The following is a 23,678-nucleotide window of genomic DNA, read 5'->3' on the forward strand; positions in this document are numbered from 1 at the left end:
GATTTGGGGATTGTTTGTTACCACAGCATAACATAGCGAAAGCTGACTAATACACCAGGATATTTAGGAAAGTCTCTCAAGTTGAGTAGAATCTGCTACTGCATCTTCTTAGGGTACAGAGAATTTTCTCTCCATCTCTCATGAGAGTCAGTTTATTTAGGATCCCTGAATATCTAAAAATGGAGAAGTATCAAGGTTCTCTTTAATTAATCAAAGAAACGTAAAGACCATTAATTGTGGAATTAATGTACTATCACAATTGAGAACAAAATATTTTATTTCTCTCAATAAAACTATAGTTTACAATAGTATTTACTAAATAAATTATATAATTTCTCTTTTACAAGCAATAAACTAAATCACAAATATTTCAAAGACAATGTATGTACACGACATAAGGCCTTTTATAAATAGCTTTGCTTTTCTCAATTCACTAGTAAACAGTGAAAAAATCTTTATAGAAGCTAGTTTTCTATAAAGTATATGCAGACCTATTACACTGATCTTTATATGAAACCAATTTAAACTTTTAAAGACATGGGCTATGATTATAATTTTGCAAAAAAAGAGCAGAATTTATACTTTACCATTTTTAATGGATGAATTTTTAAAAAATAAGCAGATTACATATGTTGCTTATGTATAATCATTGGATGCATGCAAAACGAAATAATGCAAATGTCAATAGGAAAATAGCATTTCCAAGTCCAAAATGGTGATTGGCAATGGTATAGAAAGCAGCTTAAATATAGCTCATGCAGTTCTTCACAGTTGAGCAAGCAACAGCAAATGATAGAATAGTGTGGTATTTTTCCCATCACGTCTGCTGATCAGCCTATGGGCCACGGCTCCCCTGACACCTTGCAAACTCCTAAGTCCAGTTGATTATTACTCTGTGTGCAGTGGGGGTCAGCCAAGTTCCTCTGGGTAATTCTGAAGTGGAGAAACTTCTTATCCACAACTGTATTCATGTTTCATGGTCACCATTTTCACTCACTGGGGAGAGAGGGGAAAAAAAGAAAGAAAGCAGCCGTAAGACTAAGTTTTGGCATTGATTTATAACTGCTCCTCACGAATGGGAACACAGATTCATTACTTCTCCTGATGCCTTGTACCTGGGAAATGTGCACATAGAAGTGGGTGGTGCATCGGGCTTGGGGTTCCTCTGCCATGATTAGCATAGCACTGGCTTCTCTAGTGGACCTACAGCCCGTAATTACATCAAGGTGTATCGAGTTCCTCCACCATCACAGTGCTGCACTAGGGCTCAGAAGGAAGGGATCCCTGGGTGGCGCAGCGGTTTGGCGCCTGCCTTTGGCCCAGGGCGCGATCCTGGAGACCCGGGATCGAGTCCCACGTCCAGCTCCCGGTGCATGGAGCCTGCTTCTCCCTCTGCCTGTGTCTCTGCCTCTCTCTCTCTCTCCGTGACTATCATAAGTAAATAAAAATTAAAAAAAAAAAAAAAAAAAGAAGGAAGCAGTGCTGGCTGAGGCACACTCCTGACCTCAAGGGCACAGGGCTTTGGGCATGTGCTGTGGCGTAGCAGGCCTGAAGTCAATCAGAACCACCTGAACATCACCTTGAACTTATGAATGTTGTGTTCATTTTCAAACACTGTCCTTGTGACAGGGGAGTAAAAAATATATCCAGCCAATATACATTTTTTAAAGATTTATTTTAGAGAGATCACAAGAGCATGAGAGGGAGAAGGAGAGAGAATTCCAATTAGACTCCACGCTGAGTTCGGAGCCAGATGTGGGGCTCGATCCCAGGACCCTGAGATGACTACCTAAGCTGAAACCAAGAGTTGGATGCTCAATCGACTGAGCCACCCAGGCTGCCACTGCAAATATATATATATATATTTTAAGTTTATTTACTTATAATCTCTACACTTAATGTGGGGCTTGAACTTATGACCCCGAGATCAAGAGTCACCTGCTTTTCTGACTGAGCCAGCCAGGTGCCCCTGTCCAGCAAATATTTAACCTAAAATGGTAACCATTTAAGGTTAGAGACCGCTAATTCAATTTGTGACCGAACTACATATGGGGAAGGCAGTACGGTGTTCAGTTTTAGAGGCAGACACGATGGACTAAATATTTATTTCCTAATTATTCCAGCTAGAGGATGCTAGGCAAATTACTTAACTTTCTTTATACCTTGTTTTATCTGTAAAATGGGAGTGATGAATGCTACTTTATAGGGCAGTTTTAAGAGATAAACTTTGGGGAAATACACTGTGTGTGTATATATGTGAGTGTGGGTATACACACATACACTGTATACACAAACTATATATGTATCATTTTGTGCCAGGCAGGTGAAAGTGTCCTTATAATAATAGTTGGGAAGGTTGGAGCTGGAATCATAGAGATTGTGTGGCCCAACACATTCATTTGGAGGCTGAAAAAGTGAATTAAAAAGTTTGAGATGATTGAAAATTATTAAGAGACTATGTCAAAGATTCTATTTAAACATGAGTATTTGGGCAGCCCGGGTGGCTCAGCAGTTTAGTGCCGCCTTCAGCCCAGGGCCTGATCCTGGAGACCTGGGATTGAGTCCCACGTCGGGCTCCCTGCAGGGAGCCTGCTTCTCCCTCTGCCTGTGTCTCTGCCTCTCCCTCTGTGTGTCTCTCATGAATAAATAAATAAAATCTTAAAAATAAAAATGAGTATTTTATCATGTAATTTAAGCTTAATGAAAGTTGTAATTTTTATTAGTTTCCACTTTGTTTCTTATTAATCTAAGTCAGGAAGCTTTACCTGCTTAAATGTACAATTTCTCAAACTGCCACTCAAATCACCTTTCAGAAATAGCTCAAGTGTTCAGTGTCCTGAGCTGTAGCAGCAAAGCAGAAGCTGCTCACGTTCTCAGGACGGATGTCTGCAAAGTGGACTTGATTCAGGCTCAGTCTGATAACTCTGTGTGGTGCATATCAATCAGAGACCTAAAATCCACATAAAGTGATATGGTTCTACCAATCAGCTTTATGAATCCTCCTTGCTTTTTTGTTTTTTAAAAATTTTATTTTAGGGACACCTGGGTGTCTCAGTGGTTGAGCATCTGCCTTCGGCTCAGGGCGTGATCCCAGGGTCCTGGGATCGAGTCCCACATTGGGCTCCCTGCAGGGAGCCTGCTTCTCCCCTCTGCCTGTGTCTCTGCCTCTCTGTGTCACTCATAAATAAATAAATAAAATATTTAAAAAATATTTTAGAGAGAAAGTGTGAGCATGGGGTGGGGGTGCCGAGGGGAGGGGGAGAAGAGAGACTTAGGCTGTGCCAAGTGCAGAGCCCCATGTGCGGTTCAATCTCATAACCATGAGATCACAACTTGAGCTGAAACCAAGAGTCAGATACTCAACCGACTGTACCACCCAGGCGGCCTGAATCCTGCTTTCTTAAAAACCAAAACTGAAAGGTGATAGTTCTGTTCTGTTGTCTAGATCACAGGTGGAGGTCTGTGTCTGGGTTCGAATGCTAAACTTGGACAAGACCATGACCCAAGTAGATCCATGCCTGAGGTGACCCACCAGCTTTGGGCTCCAAACCCAAGACCCCATGAAAATGGTTGGAAACCTGGGTGTTTTGGTCTAGAGATGGGGCATAAAAGTTGTCTTCCAATATCTGAAGGCTGGCTATGGGGAAGGAAGAGTTGGGTTTAGTCCTAGGACACGTGTCCTCAACAATTATGGCACAGATGGCCATGATTCTGGGGGTGGGATTAGAGTATCAGAATGTGTGAAGTCAGAAGAGCAGCAAAAGCTTCACCCCTCCTAGTCTTTTTCCATCAGGCACCCTGAGCCACATGTCCTACTCCAGGCACATGAGTCCAGTTTCTTATCTGCTGAGACCAATGGGTAACATTAAATGGCTCTAAGACAAGAACTGGAACATATACATGAAAGTTCAGCTGCAACCTGAAAGTTTTTGCTTGCTTGCCTCCTTCCTCCTTCTCCCCCACCCCTTTCTTTGATTTTATTTATTTATTAGAGACAGAGAGGCAGAGACATAGGCAGAGGGAGAAGCAGGCTCCCCGCAGAGAGCCTGATGTGGGACTTGATCCCAGGACCCCGGGATCACACCCTGAGCCACCCAGGCACCCCGTGGAAGTGTTTCCCAACCAGAGTAAAGAAAGTAGTCAGTGAAGGAGGGGTGGTTGCTGTCACTGAGGGCTGATGCTGACCAGCTTCTGGATGGAGCTGAGGCAGGAGACCCAGCATCCAGAACATGTACCATATATGGTGGCCAGTTGAGGGGACTTGGGCAGTCATGGTGGGCTGTGTCAGTGTCTACTTCAACCACAGGACTTTATTAAATACCGTTGAAAAATTTATATCCCCAAATAACTCAGAATATTGTAAATACTCTCTATATAAATTATTACAAAAAAAGTAACATTTGGGTGTTTCTCAAGATTGGTTAAATTTATAATTTGGTAAAAAAACCAAAGGAGGCTTTACATAATAAAACATACCCTCCTTAGTATTAAAAATAATGAATCATTTCAATATCTGGTCATAAAAAATCTTTTATATTCACACTTTGTAACTTTTTTTTTTTTTTAACTGAGGATGTTGTAGAAGTTTCTATAAACTTATATTAACATCCACTCTCACCTCCAGGGTACAGGAATGTCTAAGTAGGGTAAGAACTGCCAACACTCTATCCATGTTATAATGTAATCCTGGGATGACATGACTGGTTACATGAAAGTGTCTGTTTTGTGCTAATTTATAACTATGATAAAATGAGGTGGCCTGACAGGTCTTTAAGTCTGTGTGGAATCTGAAAGCACAGTGTCTCCCTGCCTGGCCGCACTGAGAAGTCTGCAGAAAGCAATTTTATTATCCCCTTATTTAGTAGAAGGCTTGCTATAATTTTCCTTCAAATTATAACCCTCAAGTACTGTATCACCCACCACCTGAGAGACCAAAGCACCAGCCGACTCTCCTTCAGGAAACTGATAAGCCCTTGACCCGATTCTTCACAATGTGGCACGCATGCAAGTCCCTCCAACTCCCAACACCAAGATGGACTTCACGGTATTACTGCCCCAAAGAGTAGCAACTTCTGAGGTGACCTGGGATTCAATCACCCCGGCCTTGTGGCTTTAGAAGCAGAAATGGGAACTGGTGCTTTGGCAAGAGAACTCAGCCAGATCTCAGAGAAGGGATGCCGGAGGGTCGTTTGAGCTGTCGCCATCCGAAGTGCTGTGTGTAGGCATGCACACGGTCATCTGTCACGCCAATGCCAGGGTGTCTGCCTGGGCATGTGGTGCTTTGAAAATACACGATATTTTATTTTTAAAATTTTATTCATGAGAGACACACAGAGGGGCAGACACACAGGCAGAGGGAGAAGCAGACCCCCTGCAGGGAGCCCAATGCAGGACTCGATCCCAGGACCCTGGGATCACACCCTGGGCCGAAGGCAGGTGCTCAACCGCTGAGCCACCCAGGTGCCCCAATAAATGATACTTTAAATTCTGAGACCTGAAGGTACAGGTGTGATAGTAGCTGGTATGAAAAGTAAAAGACTATTTAGGTACAGACAGCCCCCAACTTAGGATAGTTTCACTTAGGATTTTTCGACTTTGATGGTGTGAAAGTGGTAAGCGTTCCATAGAAGCTCTACTTCAAATTTTGATTTTTCCTTGGGTCAGCACTATGTGGTCTGATCCTCTCTTAGGATGCTGGGCAGTGGCAGGAAGCCACCTTCCGGTTAGCCTCGTGATCACGGTACATGTAAAACCTACAGCTGTTCTGCTTTTCACTTTTAGTACAAATTTTAATAGTATTTGTCCTACTTCTGTGAAAAATGCTGTTGGTGTTTTTATAGGGATTGCACTGAACTTGTAGATTGCTTTGGGTAGTATGAACATTTTAGCAATATTTTTCCAATCCATGAGCATGGACTGTACTTCCATTTGTGTCATCTTCAATTTCTCTTATCAGTGTTATATAGTTTGCAGAGTACAGATCTTTTACTCCTTAAATTTATTCCTAGGTATTTTATTAATTGTGCAATTATAAATAGTTATTAATTTCTCTTTGTGCTTTGTTATTAGTGTCTAGAAACTCAACTGATTTCTATGTGTTAATTTTGTGTCCTGCAACTTCACTGACATCACTTATTAGTTCTCATAGTTCTTTTGGTGGAGTCTTTAGTGTTTTCTGTGTATAGTATCATCTGCAAATAGTGACAGTTTTATTTATTTCTTAACAATTTGGATGCCTTTAATTTCTTGTCTGATTACTGTGGCTACAATCTCCAGTACCATGCTGAATAAAACTGGCCAGAGTGGACTTCCTTGTCCTTTGCTAATGTTAGAGGAAAAGCTCTTGGTTTTTCACTGTCGAGTAGGATGCTGGCTGTGGGTTTCTCCTATATGGCTTTTATTCTGTTGAGGTATGTTCTCTCTAAAATGAATTTTTAATTAAGAATAATGTTGAATTTTGTGAAATGCTTTTTTTTCTGCATCTACTGAGATATGATTTTTATCCTTTGTTAATGTCGTGGATCATGTTGATTTTATAAATCAAACCATCCCTGTATTCCAGGAATAAATCCCACCTGATCATGGTGAATGATCCTTTAATGATCCTTGGATGTGGTTTGTTAATATTTTGTTGAAGATATTTACATGTATGTTAATCACAAATAATGGCCTATAGTTTTCTTTTTTTGTAGTATCTTTCTCGTTTTGTTATCAGGGTAATGCTGGCCATGCAGAATGTATTTAAAAGCTTTCCTTCCTTGTCTTTTTTTTTTTTTTTTTGAATAGTTTGAGGAGAGTAAGTATTACCTTTTCTTAAAATGTTTGGTAAATTTGCCTATGAAGCCATCTGATCCTGCATTTTTGTTTATTTTATTTTATTTTTTTAATTTGGTTTCATTGCTGGTAATCAGTCTGTTCAGATTTTCTACTACTTTCCTGATTCAGTTTTGCAAGATTGTTTCTAAAAATCTGTTTGTTTCTTCCAGGTTATCCAATTTGTTGGCATATAATTTTTCATCAGTTTTATCTTCTCAAAGAACCAGCTCTTGGATTCATCTTTTCTTTTGTGTTTTTAGTCTCTCATTTATTTCTGCTTTGTTCATTTTTTTCTTCCTTCTAACCTTGGGCTTGGTTTGTTCTTTTTTCTAGTTCCTTTAGGTATAAGGTTAGATTAGTTTTTTAAAACATTTTAATTTTTTTCTTAAGAAAGGTTTGTATCAGTATAAATTTTCCTCTTAAAAATGCTTTAGCTGTGTCCCAAAGATTTTGGACTGTTGTTTAGTTTCTTTTGTTTCCATGTATTTTTCTGATTTCTTTGTTGACCCATTGGTTATTTAGTAGCATGGTGTTTAGCCTCCATGTTTGTTTTTTCCCCATTTCTTCCCCTTTTGATTCATAACTACTTTCATCTTTTTTTTTTAACTACTTTCATCTTATTGGAAAAGATGCATGATAGGATTTCAGTCTTTTTATTTATTTTATTTTTTATTTTTATTTTTTTAAGATTTTACTTATTTATTCGAAAGAGGCAGAGGCACAGGCAGAGGGAGAAGCAGGCTCCATGCAGGGAGCCTGATGTGGGACTCAATCCCAGGTCTCCAGGATCAGGCCCTGGGCTGAAGGTGGTGCTGAGCCACCCCGGCTGCCCGATTTCAGTCTTTTTAAATTTATTGAGACTGATTTTGTGGCCTACCATGTGATATGTCCTGGAGAATGTTCCATGTGCATTTGAAAAGAATGTGTATTCAGTTGGTTTTATGTGGAAAGTTCCATATATATATTAGGTCCATCTGGTCTAGTATGTGTGGTTTTTAAAAAAGATTTTATTTATTTGAGAGAGAGAGCGAGAGAGAGAGCAAGCAAGCGTGTGCACAAGCAAGCATGAACCAGGCGAGGGAAAAGCAAATTCCTTGCTGAGCAGGGAGCTTAATGCAGGCTCAACATGCAGCTCGATCTCAGGACACTGAGATCATGACCTGAGCTAAAGGCAGATACTTAATGGACTGAGCTATCCAGAAGCCCCAAAGTCTAATGTGTTGTTTAAAGACACTGTTTTCACACTGATTTTCTGCTTGGGTAATCTATCCATTGATATAAGTGTGTGTGTGGGGGGTGTTAAAGTCCCCTACTATTAATGTATTACTGTAATTTCTCCTATATGTTAATATTTGCTTTATATACCTAGGTATTCCAATGTTGGGTGCATAGATACTTACAATTGTTACATTATTTTGTCAGATTAATCCATATATATATATAATTTTTTTTTTTTTATGATAGTCACAGAGAAAGAGGCAAAGACATAGGCAGAGGGAGAAACAGGCTTCATGCACCAGGAGCCCAATGTGGGACTCGATCCTGGGTCTCCAGGATTGCACTCTGGGCCAAAGGCAGGTGCTAAACCGCTGAGCCACCCAGGGATCCCCTAAATTTTTTTTTTTTGAGAGAGCATGTGTGAGCACGGGGAGGGGCAGAAGGAGAGAAGGAATCCAAGCAGACTCCCCACTGAGTGCAGAGCCCAATATGGGACTCGATTTCACCACCCTGAGATCATGACCTAAGCTGAAATCAAGAGTCCAATGCTCAACTGACTGAGCCACCCAGGTGTCCCTACAGTCTTTCTTTTTAAAGTCTATTTTCTTTAAGTATTGCTATCTTGGCTCTCCCCCACCCCCCACTTGCATCTGCATGGAACATAATTTTCCCATCCCTTTGCTTTCAGTCTACATGTATCTTTAGGTCTGAAGTGAGTGTTTTGTGGGCAGCATCTAGATGGGTCTTGATTCTTCATGCATTCTGCTAGATCATGTTTTTTGATTAAATCATCTAAATGCTCCAGAGTAATTATTGATAGGTATGTACTTACTGTTATTTTAAGTGTCTTAACTTACATTTTATTTTTTTAATTTTTTATTTATTTATGATAGTCACACAGAGAGAGAGAGAGAGAGAGAGAGAGAGAGAGAGAGAGAGGCAGAGACACAGGCAGAGGGAGAAGCAGGCTCCATGCACCGGGAGCCCGACGTGGGATTCGATCCCGGGTCTCCAGGATCGCGCCCTGGGCCAAAGGCAGGCGCCAAACTGCTGCGCCACCCAGGGATCCCTTAACTTATATTTTAAAAACGTATTTAGTCAATAAAATTTTGTAAGAGTTGGAATGTGGTGGCCCCATTCTAGGCAGAGCTTCATAACTGTCAGGTTGGTCAATATGAACATTACTCAATAAGTGGTCCATGAAGTCCCCAAGTTCTGTGAGCCCTTGGGGTGATGTGCTTTTTTAACTACATCTACCTTAGGTATAGGCCAGGGGCCCCATGGAAGTAGGATCTTTCCCTGCATGGTATTCAAATGCATCTTCATTTTGGTTTCAGATTGAAATTCTCATCTACTATTCATGAGAGGAAGGCATTGATTTTTCTTTTCTTTCCAGGTTAACATAGATAACAATCTTTCCCTATTCCCTTTTTCTACACTAAGCCCCCATTTCTATCAGCAATTTCTGAATTCTGTTTACCTCAGCCCTGCTCTGTTTCCTTTTATTTCATTCATTCATTCATGAGACACACACACACACACACACACACACACACACACACACACACACACACACACAGAGGCAGAGACACAGAGGGAGAAGCAGGCTCAAAGCAGGGAGCCTGATGCAGAACTCAATCCCGGGACTCCAGGATTATGCCCTGGGCTAAAGGCAGGCACTAAACCACTGAGCCACCCAGGGATCCCCTCCTTTTTATTACTTATTCTCCTCCTTCTGGCTGATGGTCCTTCTGTAGCCATGAGAGGACAGCAACTAGTCCTGCCTCATTGTACTCATTGTAGCCCAAACACACAGCATCACTACATACATACCATAAAGGTTTCACCATGCCTCATCCTAACCTCATCTCCTTGACTCTGGAGTCCTCTCCATTTCTCCATCTCTCAATCTGGGTTCACCAGATTGATTTCTCAGAACTCTGAATTTCAAACACAAAACAGCCACAGTAGGACTCTGGGGGAGGTTTGAGTCTTTTTTCTTTTTTAGCTAACGCTCTATATTTACATTTTACTGTATTCCTATCTACCTCATGCTGGGAGTTACATCACAAGGCACAATCACTTGAAGATCGATTGGAGGGGGGATTTTTCTTAGACTAGTAGCTGCAGGAATACAAAAGCTCACCATTTTCTTGGAAGTGAAATGAATGTTTGGGCTACTGCTACAGAAATGAGGACACAGCACATGAATAGGTCAAATCACACACTGCTATGGCATTTCATAGATAGAAGGAACCTTAGAGAAGCTAGGATCCAAACTGCCTACCTTGACACTTAGGGAAAAAAAAAATAGAGGTGAAAAACCAGGACTGTAGGTGTTTAACCAAGAACCTGTGAGGCAGTGTGTGAAATCTGGAATGTTCTTGAAGTGTATATCGAGTTTGGATGAGAACTACCATGTTGTGCCCAATCTGGCAGGATGTCTGTTGAAATCTGAGGTGTTGGAAGCCCAGGGAGTGCCAGGCCTCCTGCCAACCATTAAATGCCCTATCAAAGAGTCCCATACCAACCAGCAGATAGATGACAGGCATACTTTGGAGATGTTGTGGGTTGGTTCCAGATTACCACAATGAGGTGAATATTGAAACAGTCAGATGAATGTTCTGGTTTTGCATGCCTATAAAAGTTATGTTTACACTACACTTAGTCTGTTAAGTGTGCAACAGGACTATGTCTAAAGAACAATGAACATACCTTAACTAAAAAATATGCAATTGATGGGATGCCTGGGTGGCTCAGTGGTTTAGTGCCTGTCTTTAGCCCAGGGTATGATCCTGGAGTCCCCGGATTGAGTCCCACATCGGGCTCCCTGCATGGAGCCTGTTTCTCCCTCTGCCTGTGTCTCTGCCTCTCTCTCTGTGTCTCTCTCATGAATAAATAAATAGCATCTTAAAATATATTAAAAAAATACATGATTGCTAAGAAAATGCCAACCATCCATCATCTTAACTTTTTATTTATTTATTTATTTATGATAGTCACTCAGAGAGAGAGAGAGAGAGAGAGAGAGGCAGAGACACAGGCAGAGGGAGAAGCAGGCTCCATGCACCGGGAGCCCGACGTGGGATTCGATCCTGGGTCTCCAGGATCGCGCCCTGGGCCAAAGGCAGGCGCCAAACCGCTGCGCCACTCAGGGATCCCCATCATCTTAACTTTCAGCGAATTGTAATCTCTTTGCTGGTGGAGGGTCTTGCCTTGATGTTGATGGCTGCTGACTGATCAGGCTGGCTGTGGCAATTTCTTAAAACAGGACAACAATAAAGTTTGTTGCACTGATAGGCTCTTCCTTTCACGAATCATTTCTCTGTAGGATGTGGTGCTGCTGGAGAGCATTTTAACCACAGTAGAACTTTCAAAATTGTAGTCAATCCTCCAAAACCCTGCTGCTGCTCTGTCAACTAAGTTTGTGTAATAGTTTAAATTCTTTGCTGTCATCTCAACAATCTTCACAGTATCTTTGCCAGGAATAGAGTCCATCTCAAGAAGTCATTTTCTTTTTTTATCTACAAGAAACAACGCTTCATCTGCTCAGGTTATGAGATTGCAGCAATTTGGTCCCATCTTCAGGCTCTACTTCTAGATTTCTTGCTCTTCCCACCACATCTGCAATTACATCCTCCACTGAAGTCTTGAATCTCTCAAAGTCATCCATAAGGATTGGAATCCATTTCTTCCAAATGCCTATTCATGTTGATATTTTGACCTCTTTCCATGAATCATGAATGTTCTTTATGGCATTTAGGAGAGTAAATTGTTTCTAGAACATTTTCAACTTACTCTGCCCGGATCCATCAGAGGAATCACTATGTATGGCAGCTATAGCCTTAAGAAATGTATTTCTTAAGACTTGAAAGTCAACATGACTCCTTGATCCATGGGATCCAGAATGGATATTTTGTTAGCAGGCATGAAAACATTAATGTCCTTGTATATCTCCATCAGAGCCGTTGGGTGACTGGGTGCATTGTCAGTGAGCATTACTATTTTGAAAGGAATATTGTTTTCTGAGCAGTAGGTCTCAACAGTGGGCTTGACATACTCAGTAAACCACACTGGAAGCAGATGTGCTGTCATCTAGGTTTTGTTCCATCTGTAGAGCACAGGAGGAGGAAGGACTGGCTAATTCTTAGGGGCTCTAGGATTTTTAGAGCACCAGCTTCAATTTAAGTCACATTAGCCCCTAATAAGAGGATCAGCCTGTCCTTTGAAGCTTTCAAGGCAAGACTGACTTCTTCAGCTAGGTAAGTCCTAGATGGTATCTTCTTCGGATATAAGACTGTTTTGTCTACAGTGATAATCTGTTGTTTTGTGTAGCCGCCTTCATTAACCTCAACTAGATCTTCTGGATAACTTGTTGCAGCTCCTCCATTAGCACTTGCTGTTTCACCTTGCACTTTAATGTCACAGAGACAGTAAACCTCACTAACCAACCCCTGCTAGCTTCAGACTTTTTTTTTTTTTTTTAATTTTATTCATTTATTCATGAGAGACAGAGAGAGGCAGAGACACACAGAGAGAAGCAGGCTCCATGCAGGGAGCCTGATGTGGGCCTCGATCCCAGGTCTCCAGGATCATGCCCTGGGCTGAAGGCAGGTGTTTAACTGCTGAGCCACCCAGGTGTCCCAGCTTCAGACTTTTCTTTGGCAGCTTCCTTACCTCTCAGACTTCACCGATTTGAGGAGAGTTAAGGCCTTGCTTTGGATTAGGTTTGGCTTAAAGGACTGTTATGGCTGGCTTGGTCTTCTATCCAGACCACTAGAACGTTCTTCCTATGAGCAGCAATAAGGCTGTTTCATTTTATCATTTATGTATTCACTGGAGAAAGACTTTCATCTTTCTTCAAGAGCTTTTCCTCTGCATTCACAACTTGGTTAACTGTTGGGTGCAGAGTTCTAGCTTTTGGTCCATCTCTATTTCCAAAACACTTCATCATTAAGCTTAATCCTTTCTAGCTTTTGATTTAAAGTGAGAGACACAGGACTCTTCCTTTCTCTTGAACACTTAGAGGCCACTCTAGGGTTACTGATCGGCCTAATTTCAATAGTGTTGTGTGCCAGGGAATAGGGAGGCCTGAGGAGAGAGATGGGGAAACAGCTGCACAGTGGGGCAATCAGAACACAGGTTTGGTGAGTTGGCTGTCTTACGTGTGTGGCTTGTAGCTCCCCAAACTACCAGAGATCACTAAAACAAAATGAAGTCTGAAATGTTGTAAAAATTAACCAGAAAGTGACACACAGACACAGAGTGAGCAAATGCTGTTGGAAAAATGGTGCCAAAGGACCAGATCAATGCAGAGTTGCCACCAACCTTGAATTTGTAAACTATACAATGAAAAGAGATATGCCAATCCTGGTGAGAAGAGACTCATGAACAAAGCTGGCACTGTGGGTGTCTCATGGGAATGAATTAAAGATTACGGCCTCTCATTTTTTTAAACTATTAGTGCAGCAGTGATGTTTTAACACAGTTCCCTGCTGTCTTAATTTGTTTTCCAAAAGCCCAAGAGAAGCCCGAGGGCATCCATGATGTACACGGGCTGACAATTCTACAGTGGACTTTCCAGTCAGTGAGTGACTTCTGCTGATTGTAAACCCCAAATCGACTCTGACCCCTGCTTATGCCTCAGTTGGAAAATGCTGGGGGTGGGAATAATATCTCCATTTGAAAAAGAGCACTGCCTTTGGATGATACCCCTGGATTCTTTTCTACCTAGGTAGAAGGAAAGCAGAGAGGCTAGAGGCCCTGGTTTGTTCCTGAGGGTAGGAAATAAAAACTATACCCCCAGAGACTTTCTGTCTCAGCACTTCTCTTGGTACCATTTTTCTTTACAAAAAAGACAGTGAAGGCATTATGGGTTGAATTGCATCTCTCCAAAACTGCTATGTTGAAGTCCTAATCCCCATGACCCCAGAATGTGACACTTTTGGAGGTAGGGTGTTTACAGAGATAATTAGGTTAAAGTAAGCCCTGATCCAATATTATTGATGCCTTTGCCAAAAAAGCAATCTGGACATACACGGGGAAAAGCCCATGTGAAGACACAGGAAGAGGACAGCCATCTATGAGCCAAGGTGAGGGGCCTGGAACACCTCCTTCCCCCTGGCCCTCAGAAAGAACCCACCCTGCCAACACCTTGATCTTTGACTTCTGGCCTCCAGAACTGTGAGGCAATACATTTCCACGGTTTAAGCCACCTAGCTGGTGGTACTTTGTTGTGACGGCCTAGGTAACTAATATAGTACCCATTACTGGGATTTAGAAAGTGGTTTTTTTTTTTTTAAGTTAAAAATCTCTATTTAATTTTAAAAATACTTAATCATATTCCTTACTGGGGGTTACTTGCCAATGTACAGCCACCTAGGAGTTGAGAGGCCATTAAGGGATGATCTGTCAAAGATTCAAAGTGAAGAAAAGTATTTGTCCACCTCGTAGTTGTTGATACTTTAAGGTTGCCACTCAAACAGTAAAAAGAGCATTTTCTATGTGGAATCCCCAAACTGCCAAGGGGCCTTTCAAAGAGGCTCAAGTAGGATTGGCCTTGACAGTTGAGGAGGGAATGGTCGAGTCCTGGCAAAGACAAGCACCTGCATTTTTGCACCTGCTTGTAACGAGCGCCTCCGGTCCGACTTGAAAGGTGGCAGGTGCCGGGCCTGGCCGAGGGAGCTGCCCTTGACACCTGAAGGATGTGGCCCTGCCGCATGTGCACGCACAGCATTCAGAGCGTGATACAGTCCATGGAGTGGAAACAGTCCACTGAAGGGCACTCGCTCCTAACTCGGTCTCAGTTCAAGGACTTCTCCCCTGTCGGCAGCGGTGCCTTTCTGCCAGTAGGTGGCAGTAGCGTTCGCTGAAAGCAGGAACACCGTCAAAAACCCAGTTCATGCAAGTGCTTGCAGCAGGAGCCTCCTGGGGTTCACCTTAGCTCTGCTTCCCATCACACAAGAAGGGAGGACACACAGAGGCACAGAGGAGAGGGCCACGTGAAGACACAGGCAGAGGTCAGTGCTGCAAGTCAAAGAATGCCAAGGAACACACAGCCACCAGAAGCTGGACGCAGAAAGGAAGGATTCCCTCCCAGTGCCTTCAGATGGGGCATGGCCCTGCCTCGCCTGAATCCTGGACTTCTGGCCTCCACAACTGTGACACAATACATTTCCGTTTCAGCCACCTAGATCCGGGGACTTGGCTTTAGGGCAGCCCTAGGACACCAAGGCAGGTAGAGAAAAAGCAAAGGAAGCCAAGCATCTGAGATCTCCACTCCTGTGTCCTCCTCATACCATCCACCACACTCGGGGGGGGGGAGGGGTTATTTTATTTTTTTTTATCAAGTGTCTCGTACTTACAACCTACCATATTTTCCTATTCCTTCTCAGATCCCACAAGAGGCAACAGTATGGCTGAAGACAGCCCTGTTAACCAATGTCCATGGGTAGGATTTAAACTCGCTTTCTTTAAACTTCCCATTTGCTCCTAATGCAGCTCATGCTGAATTTACGATCTGTTTCCTGCAGGCTCAGTGCCTGGTGGCCTCCAAGGTCACGTCTTTAGAGACTGTAGTTCCTCAGACGCTCTTTTCCCAAGAGTTGGAAAGGCTCAGGAGACTAGTAAATATTGGCTCCCGGTGACAAAGAATATGCAAACTGAGAGCTGAGAGAAGAGATAGGGAGATTCTGGAGGGAGAAGGGAGGTGGTGGGAAGCCAGGGCTAGGGGGCAAAGGTGGAGAAAGGATGCCATCCCCACCCCCCATCATGCAGTAGGAGCCTCAGGCAAGCTCACCTGCAGAGCTGACCTTGAAGACTGTGAGGCCAAGAGTTGCTATAAAGCTAGGACCCAACAGAAAAAAAAAAAAAAAAATCTGCTACTCTAGTCCTGCTGTCACTCAATTGCTAATTCTGTGCTAATTTAATGGAGAGGCCAGTAGGCCTAGCTCCAATTCCCTTAGCTAATCCTTAAACAGTACTTTAACACCATTGGAAAAAAAAAAATCCTATGGGTGACCTCCTATCGCAGATGGGTTGCCTTCTCAATTTGAAAGCCTGTGGTATGGGAATCCTTTGTTGGTGCCGTGGGTCCAGGTGCTGGGATCCATTTTTCCCACCCATCCACATGTCTTAGGACAGTGGTCAGTGACTTAAAAGGGCCAAGCATTTCTGGAGATAAACAAAGGGTCCTATTTTGCTCTGCTGAAATCTCTCCATTTCTTACCAATGTGGTCCTGTGGCAGAAGGAAACCACATTCTGGTTGCCTTACAAGCCAAAGACAGTGGCTTGCTTTTCCTCCTCCTTCTCCTCCTCCGCTCACACTAAAATCTACCACAACCCAAGCAGCCTCTTTGGCTCTCTGCTGAGAAGCAACAGAATTGCCCCTGTTTCAAATCAGCAGCCCCACCAGCAGCCAATCTGGCTCAAATAGGAGTGATTAAAGAACCCGGATACTCTGCATACAAGTCTTTTTTTTTTTTTTTTTCATACAAGTCTTTAAGCTCTATGCCACTAGAGTCAAATCCACAAATGCAGTTTCTCCTGGCAGAAAGTTCCGGTGGGTTTTCTAAGACCCCCATGACCTAATTTAAAGTGTTTTTCTTCTTTTTTTCTCAGGCTTTTCTCCTACATAATGCCATGATAAGCTGTTAATTCAATCATTTTCACTTCTCTGCCACCCTTCGTCCTGTGATCAAAGAATATTAGCCACCCTAAAGACACATTAAATAATCAAGCGGTCCACCAGCTACACATCAAAGCATTAATCTCCAATACAGGCATGGCTTAAGGAGTGGCTTAACTGTTTCTTCTTTGCCCACAGCTATTTTTGTACTCCAACAGCTGTCTTGCAGAGACACCTATCTGAAAAGTACCTATTAGTGAGAGGCGTTAATAGGGAAAGTGTAAAAAAGAAGAGAGTATATAAACTTGAGAGTAAAAGGAAGTCATTGCTGGTGGCAGCCACCTTTCAAACTTCTGTGTTATGAGACAAGCGATCCCATTATCCCCTACTTACCCATCTGTTCCCAACTAGTCATCCCCATAACATTTCTCAGCTGCATTTTGGTAGTGGCTCCTCTTGCCCTTAATACAAAATTGCATTCTATGTCAGGCAGAGCTGCCTTAGCAAGTAGGATAGTAGTGACAGTGACAGCTTCAGTGCCATAGACTATCTGAGATTGTTCACAAAGTGGAATCTAGCTCTATTATGCAGACTGTGTTATGAAGGCTCAATAGAGCCTGCTCATCTCTCTTGTATTCTTTTAAATACCCCAATCTGTGCCATCAACTCCAAATTCAAAACACATGTCTGGTCACTGGATAAAAATAATCTTCAGAAACACCGCCCCTCGAATGGAGTATGGGCAAATGAATCATCTTGAAAGGCTCCGGAGTGAAGGTGAATGGCCTTTTCAGAGCAGTGCAGGGTGATAGCTAGGAACACGGAACCCAAACCCAGTGCTTTCTTTAGTCAGGGTGATGGAACAGTTAGCTGCCTTTTAAGGTAAACTATGCTTTCGATTTCATGTCAAATCATGGCAGAAAGCAGGACAGCCAGCCTAATTGATACACACATAATGTGGGTGGATCCTGAAAACGAAATAGATGTTATCTGGTGTGCATACATTATTTGGTTTAAATCCTCTATATTTTTAAAGGGATAGAGGCAGTATTATATGTTAGTATACAAATAACAGCACTGGGGGATGAGACTTATATCTACTGATAGAGAAATACTGTATCTTAAAGGAGAAGAAACATTACAAGAGAAACCAGACTATGGTTACAACTCTGAACATAATGTTCCCACAGAAGCCTCTGATTGCCCTTCATGTGAGGATTTTGTTGTTGTTTTTAAATATTTTATTTATTAGAGAGTGAGAAAGAGCACGCAAGAAGGGTGACAGGCAGAGGGAGAAGCAGACTCCCCACTGAGCAAGGAGCCCGATATGGGGCTCAATCCCAGGACCCTGAGATCATGACCTCAGCCAAAGACAGATGCTTAACCAACTGAGCCACCCAGGCATCCCTAAAGAAGATTCTATTTAGGTCCAGAGGAAGGTGAGCCAAGGTTTTCCCATTCAGTCTTTCAGTGTAGAGGCAAATGGAAATAGTGAAGAAAGGGCAATGAGCCATATCCTTTCAGAACTGGAGGAGTGTGCAACATACAAAATAAAAATCTCCAGCGTGAAAACACATCCTGGAATTACAAATTCATGGTGCAGAACTTTCTAGATGTATTGCCAAAAAATTTAAGTTTAAATACCGTGAAGGTTTAGGACAGAGGATGTGATGACGCAGCAAAATTTGGGAAAACAACTCTAGTTACTCTGGTAAAACTTTCTTACTGTAAGTCTTTATAATTTAGAGTAAGCCACAGCAGGCCAGAACTGGAAGGGGTCTTAGAGGTGATTTAATGATCTATTTTACAGATGAGAAAAGAGAGGCCTTGAATGGGTGATCAATTTAAGGTCAGTGGTTAATGAGAGGCAGAGATCTCCACAGAACCCCTGTGCCTATTTCTGTGTAATTAACTTATGTCCCATTTTGTTCAGCAGGAGAAGGGGGCTAAGTTAAAGCACTAGAACAAGTGGAAGGGAGACCATTTCTGAGGATCTGTCAAGTCTTCGTTGATATGATGAAGATGTCTTTTCATTCCCCTGGCCTCTCTTGGGCATACAGTGTTAGTACAAGGAGTGCCCTATCACAACAGACTAAATCACAACAGACTAACGTGGAAACAAGTGCCTTCTGTTAAGCCAGATACTAGGGACTTTAAAGATATAAAATAATGCTCCTCTTCTCAATTTCCTTTTGTCAGGAAAATACTTTGATAGAAATTTATTTTAATTATTTTGAATGAATTAATGATATTGAATTGAGTAAATATTAAAATTTCTAATTTCTAAAATAAATAATTGATAACTGTAACCTACATACACAGACTCTGTGGGATCCTCAATACTTTTGAAGAGGTACCAGCATCAAAAGATTTAAGAACTGTTGTACTAGAATATCAAGAACTAGAGCCTTACAAACACTGTCCTCCCTCTTTCTTGTCGGGTCTATCTCTCACCTTCATAAGGAACAGGATTCCAGCAACGTGGTTGGCAGACCTGTATGTATAACCAGTGCCAAATCCATGGGGACGGGTGCTTCCTTCATGGGTTGGGTTTAGGGAGAAGAGCAATGGAGCTGGATTTGAATTTCCAGCTGCCATTTATCAGCTCTGAGAACTGGAAGGGAGCTTCTGTTTCCTTATGTGTGTGAATGGAGACCAACAGAACACCTACCTTCCTGAAGCTGCTTGTGTCAGAAAAGCCCCAGGACAGTGGCTGGTGGCACGTGGTATGTGCTCAGTTGGGCCGTTTATTACTGTTCAAAATCCTGTGCTCCAAACTGTTCCCCTTACAGCATTCTTGAATTTTCACATTCCGTATTGAAATGTGAAAAGAACTCATGTTTATTCACCCAAATTTGTCTCTGTATCCTTTTCTCTGTATTTTTTTTTTTCTTCTTTTTTTTTCTCTGTATTTTCTTTGCATGTTCTCTTATCTGATTTTTGGGCCACTCATTGGACTTCTCGGAGTCTAATTTCTGTATTGCAAAGGCAGTGTAATTCCTCATCAGGGCAGTGCAGCTCAGTAATTAAGAGTGGGCTTGGGGCTAGGCTCCACTGGTCTGAATCCCAGCTCTGATCAGCTACTCATTGCATAACTCGGGACGAGTTGATAATCTCCATGTGCTTCCATTTCTTTTCTGTAAAATGGAGCTCCGTCTGCTTCATAGCGGGTTGTGGGGGATTAAATGGCTTAAGACAAAGTATTTAGGACATTTCCAGGCTTGTAGGAAGCACTGAAAAATGTTAAATAGCTTATCGTGAGTAGCTACAAAATAAGATTAGATCAGATCAGCTTTTCTCCAAGCTTGGTGAGAATTTCTACTGCCTTGTTACCATCTCTGCTGCTTGGCCTCCCAGGCTTCTGAAGCACAACCAGCCCTGTGCTGGGAGGGCAAGGGGATGAGCCAGCAGCGGGGTGACCATCACTACTGCTCCCTTGAGTTCTAAACTCCCAGATGCCTTCATTTCTAACTGGTGCTCAAGTGCTCTCCACCACCAACAGTTACTGCAGCTTTTCCCTATGGCGTCTGGAGGCAAGCATTAACCTTTTTCTCAAAAGTTTTGCTTTTCATTGTCCAAGAAAGACACAGAAGCACAATAAAATTAGACGGTAGTAAAAGCACATAAGCAGTTTTCTTGTAAATGAAATTGAAAACATCAAGGAGGAGCAATTAAAATGACTAATGAGACAAGCTTTCCAGGGAAGGAATAAGGGGAACAGATAAAGGACTGGCCTCAGCAGAGCCATTTAACTACCTCGTGATCTCCTATTCCACTTGGGAGTAACACGTGCCCCCGGTTGGTGCAAATCTGGCTTTTTAAAGATACATACAAGGAGCATGAACTCTTAGCTCATGAAAATAGATTTCACTTGGTTCTCACACTTCACCTGGGACCAGGAAGTTACTGTATTTTTTTTTTTCTATTTATTTCCCTATCATCTTGGTGATACAGAGGAAACCACTCGTCTGTAAGGATTTTAAAATACACCATGACTTGTTTTAAAAAGTGGGGGCAGTGTGAGGAGTGTTGCCCAGTGGAAAAAAAATTGTTAGTGCTACAACCAGGATAGTCAGAGGTTATTTAAAAAAAAAAAAGTCCTTCCACAATGGTTGTTGTGGAGAGGGGGCTTTTGTTTTATATAAGAGGTCATGGAAAGTGTATCTGAGATGTTTGGGCTGAGACTGAAGGAAATGAGGGAGCAAGCTTGGGACAGCTAAGAAAGTGCATTTGGACAGTAATGGCAAAAGCAAAGGTCCTGAGGCAGAGACATGCTTAGTTATGGGAGGAATGCCAAGGCCAGTATGACTGGTAGACAGGGGCAGAGAAAGGAGGACAGAGAGGTGGAATAGATCAGACCATGCAGGGTGTTGAGGACGTTGGATCTTACTCTGGGAGAAGTGGGAAGACACTGGAGGGCTCTGGGATAATGAGTAGCATTTTCGGTGACGGAGGTGCTGCAGAGTATACTCGAGGAAACAGGGCCAGGCTGGGGCATATGGAGAAGTGTAAAATGAGGGAGTGGGTGTGTGTGGCTCAAGGCACATACCAAGTGGAGCCGCTTCCCAACATGGAGCTTGCACACATGTGCTCAGCAAAACTTGAAAGAGTGGAAGACTTGAAATCCACATGTTGTCCCTTCTATGTGATTTTGTGCAGGTATACAGAGATGTGGAGAATGTGTGTGGGATGTGTTTTGTAGGGAAATCACCCCTTCTCTTTATAGTTTAGTCCACCATACTTTTCTAAACCTCATCAAATAATTCACTTAAGCCACTGCTGACAAGTTGGCACTAAAGGGTGTTCACAGACATGATCACTTGATCCTCTAAGTGGCCTGGTGAGGTAAGCATGACTCCCCTCCTTTGGCAAATAAGGAAACACAGGTTCTTGCCTGGGTCATGCAGCTGGCTGGTGACAACTGACAGAGAAGGGCCAAGATTCTCTAGTGCTGACTGAAGGTTCTAAACCACAGCCCTGTTCTGTACCTCTCAGCTACCAATTTACCGAGGCAGTAATGCAGGATTCAAGAAGATTCACGCACAAGGGGGATCCACTGTAGTGGAGTCAAAACATTAACATGGAGGAGCCACACCTTGCCTTGTGATCCGGGGATCTGGTCTCTTATCACATAGGGTCACTGAGCTTCTTACCCTCCATATTCTCTCATGGAATGTTCTATATGAACTACATGAAAGCATGGCTTGTGACAAGACACACTGTTGGTAGAAGGGGTGGAGTGCCATTGTTTTGTTTAAAACCCAAGTACGCCTGGGTTTACACAGAACCTGTTCTTGTGTAAGCCGTGGCCTGCATCCATCTGTAAACCAGAAGGGAAGGGGAAGAAATTACAAGTACTTACTAAATAGACATCAAGCACGGAGGCATTATCATCCTGCATTTCCAGAGCGTTTGGCTCAGAAGTCAAGTAGATGGTCCCCTCTTCCAAGGTAAATGTTGAACTGGAAGGTAACCCTTTACTGGAAAAAGAAAGAACGATAATGAGCATGTGGCTTCCAGAGCAAAATCCGTGGATCCCTCCAAAGTTGTGGCTAATGAGGTGGAGTCTGGGAAAGCTTTTTGGGATAAAAAAAAAAATGATTTAAAAAAAAATGATTTTCAGAATTCAAAGGCAATACGGTCCTACCTGGAGAGACGCTCCCTTGAGTTTAAATAATTTGGTCAGTTTATTTTCTGTTTACTGCCCTGCACGGGACACTTGTTTGTATTTCTAAGAAGTGATTTGTGGGGTCCCCGGCCTCATGAGGGTGGACAGCTGTAATCTAGAGGCCCCACCGACCAGCTTGGACTTCGAATAGATTGTTCCTGCTGCTTAGGTTCTCCACTTAGAGTACTCCGGCTCTGCTGGTTTATAAAGATAACCTTGTGCCCGATCAGTATTGATTTCTTTCTTTGTACTGTTCTCTTTTCCTTTTTGGCATGAAAGGTCCACTTATAACCTTGATTTTCAAACCTAAATGCACATCAGAATCCCTCAGAGGGTTGGTTAAAACCCACTTTCCTAGGCCCTACACCCCCACATGTGATGCAGTTGATCTGCAACAGAGCCTGTTGGTTCTCATTGTTAATAAGCATCAAGGCCTACACTCTGAGTAACAAGGAATTGTGTGGACCCCGAGCACCGTATCACGGGCTTGTGAGGATAGCCTAGGTGTCATTTTGGTAATAGGACAAGCACCACCAAAGGAATGCAGGTAGACAGTCGTGCCCGAGAGTCTTTAAGAGGGGAAACCACCTTGTCTGGTCACAAGAACTAGTGTCGACTGTTGAAGTAATTGGTCCATTCTGATAGTACTGAGATTGGGAATCCATCTAGGGGCTCAGGGATGCACAGGTTTCCCCCCAATGGAATCAAGGTTATATCTTTAACCTGGGAAATTTTCCAGGGGAAGGTTTTGCAGGAACGTGACATCTGCCAATAGTGGTGGGAGAATGGGTGCCTCAAGAGCTGTGAGAGGGGTCCTGGCCATCAGCCAGGTGGAGCCAAGCTGGTAAGGCTGGGAGCAGGAGCGTAGAAGACTGCTCCCTCTCTCACCCCTGCAGGGCCCAGCTCATCCCTTGTGAGGAGTCTGGTCTGAAGCCATTCTTTGAGCTTCTTGTTGGAGTTTGGTTGCTGCCCAGGAGACTGGTGAGGGCTCTGTAACCCACTGCCCTTCCCTAGGCTACACAAACCTCTCTTTCCGTACATATGAACCCATTAGTTGAAGCTCTGTGACATAGAAATCCTGACCTTTTCAATATTAAAGTATCACCAGAATTGAATGAATCTTAAAAAATCACGTTCATTTGTATTTTTCCTGATCATAAAAGATAATGAAAAAGTTACAAAAATACTAGGCAAGTAAGAAGAAGGGGTGGGAGGAGTCTCCTGGGGGCCTCTTGGCTGGGTCTATGGGAGAACATGGAAATGAAGGGGTACTGAGTACAGAGCCCCTGTACTCTGTCTGCCTTAATGGGCTTTCTCTTACATTCTGGACACAGAAAAGAAAAAAAAAA

The 23,678-nt window shown here is 42.8% G+C and overlaps 1 protein-coding gene across 6 annotated transcripts in view; it reads right to left on the minus strand.

The window, feature by feature from the left end:
• Nucleotides 1-266: 266 nt before the first annotated feature.
• The window catches only part of PIP5K1B (phosphatidylinositol-4-phosphate 5-kinase type 1 beta), a 299,484-nt gene continuing 276,072 nt past the window's right edge, over nt 267-23,678 (minus strand). For all 6 annotated transcript variants that reach the window (XM_038527137.1, XM_038527138.1, XM_038527139.1 and 3 more), the window contains 2 exons: nt 22,024-22,141; nt 267-996 (listed from right to left, as the gene is read on the minus strand). In XM_038527137.1, coding sequence (XP_038383065.1) covers nt 994-996; nt 22,024-22,141 — 121 coding nt within the window. In that variant the 3' untranslated portion in view covers nt 267-993. The remainder of the gene's footprint in view (nt 997-22,023; nt 22,142-23,678) is intronic.

Source organism: Canis lupus, chromosome 1, assembly GCF_011100685.1.
Source record: "Canis lupus familiaris isolate Mischka breed German Shepherd chromosome 1, alternate assembly UU_Cfam_GSD_1.0, whole genome shotgun sequence".
Lineage (NCBI taxonomy): Eukaryota > Metazoa > Chordata > Mammalia > Carnivora > Canidae > Canis > Canis lupus.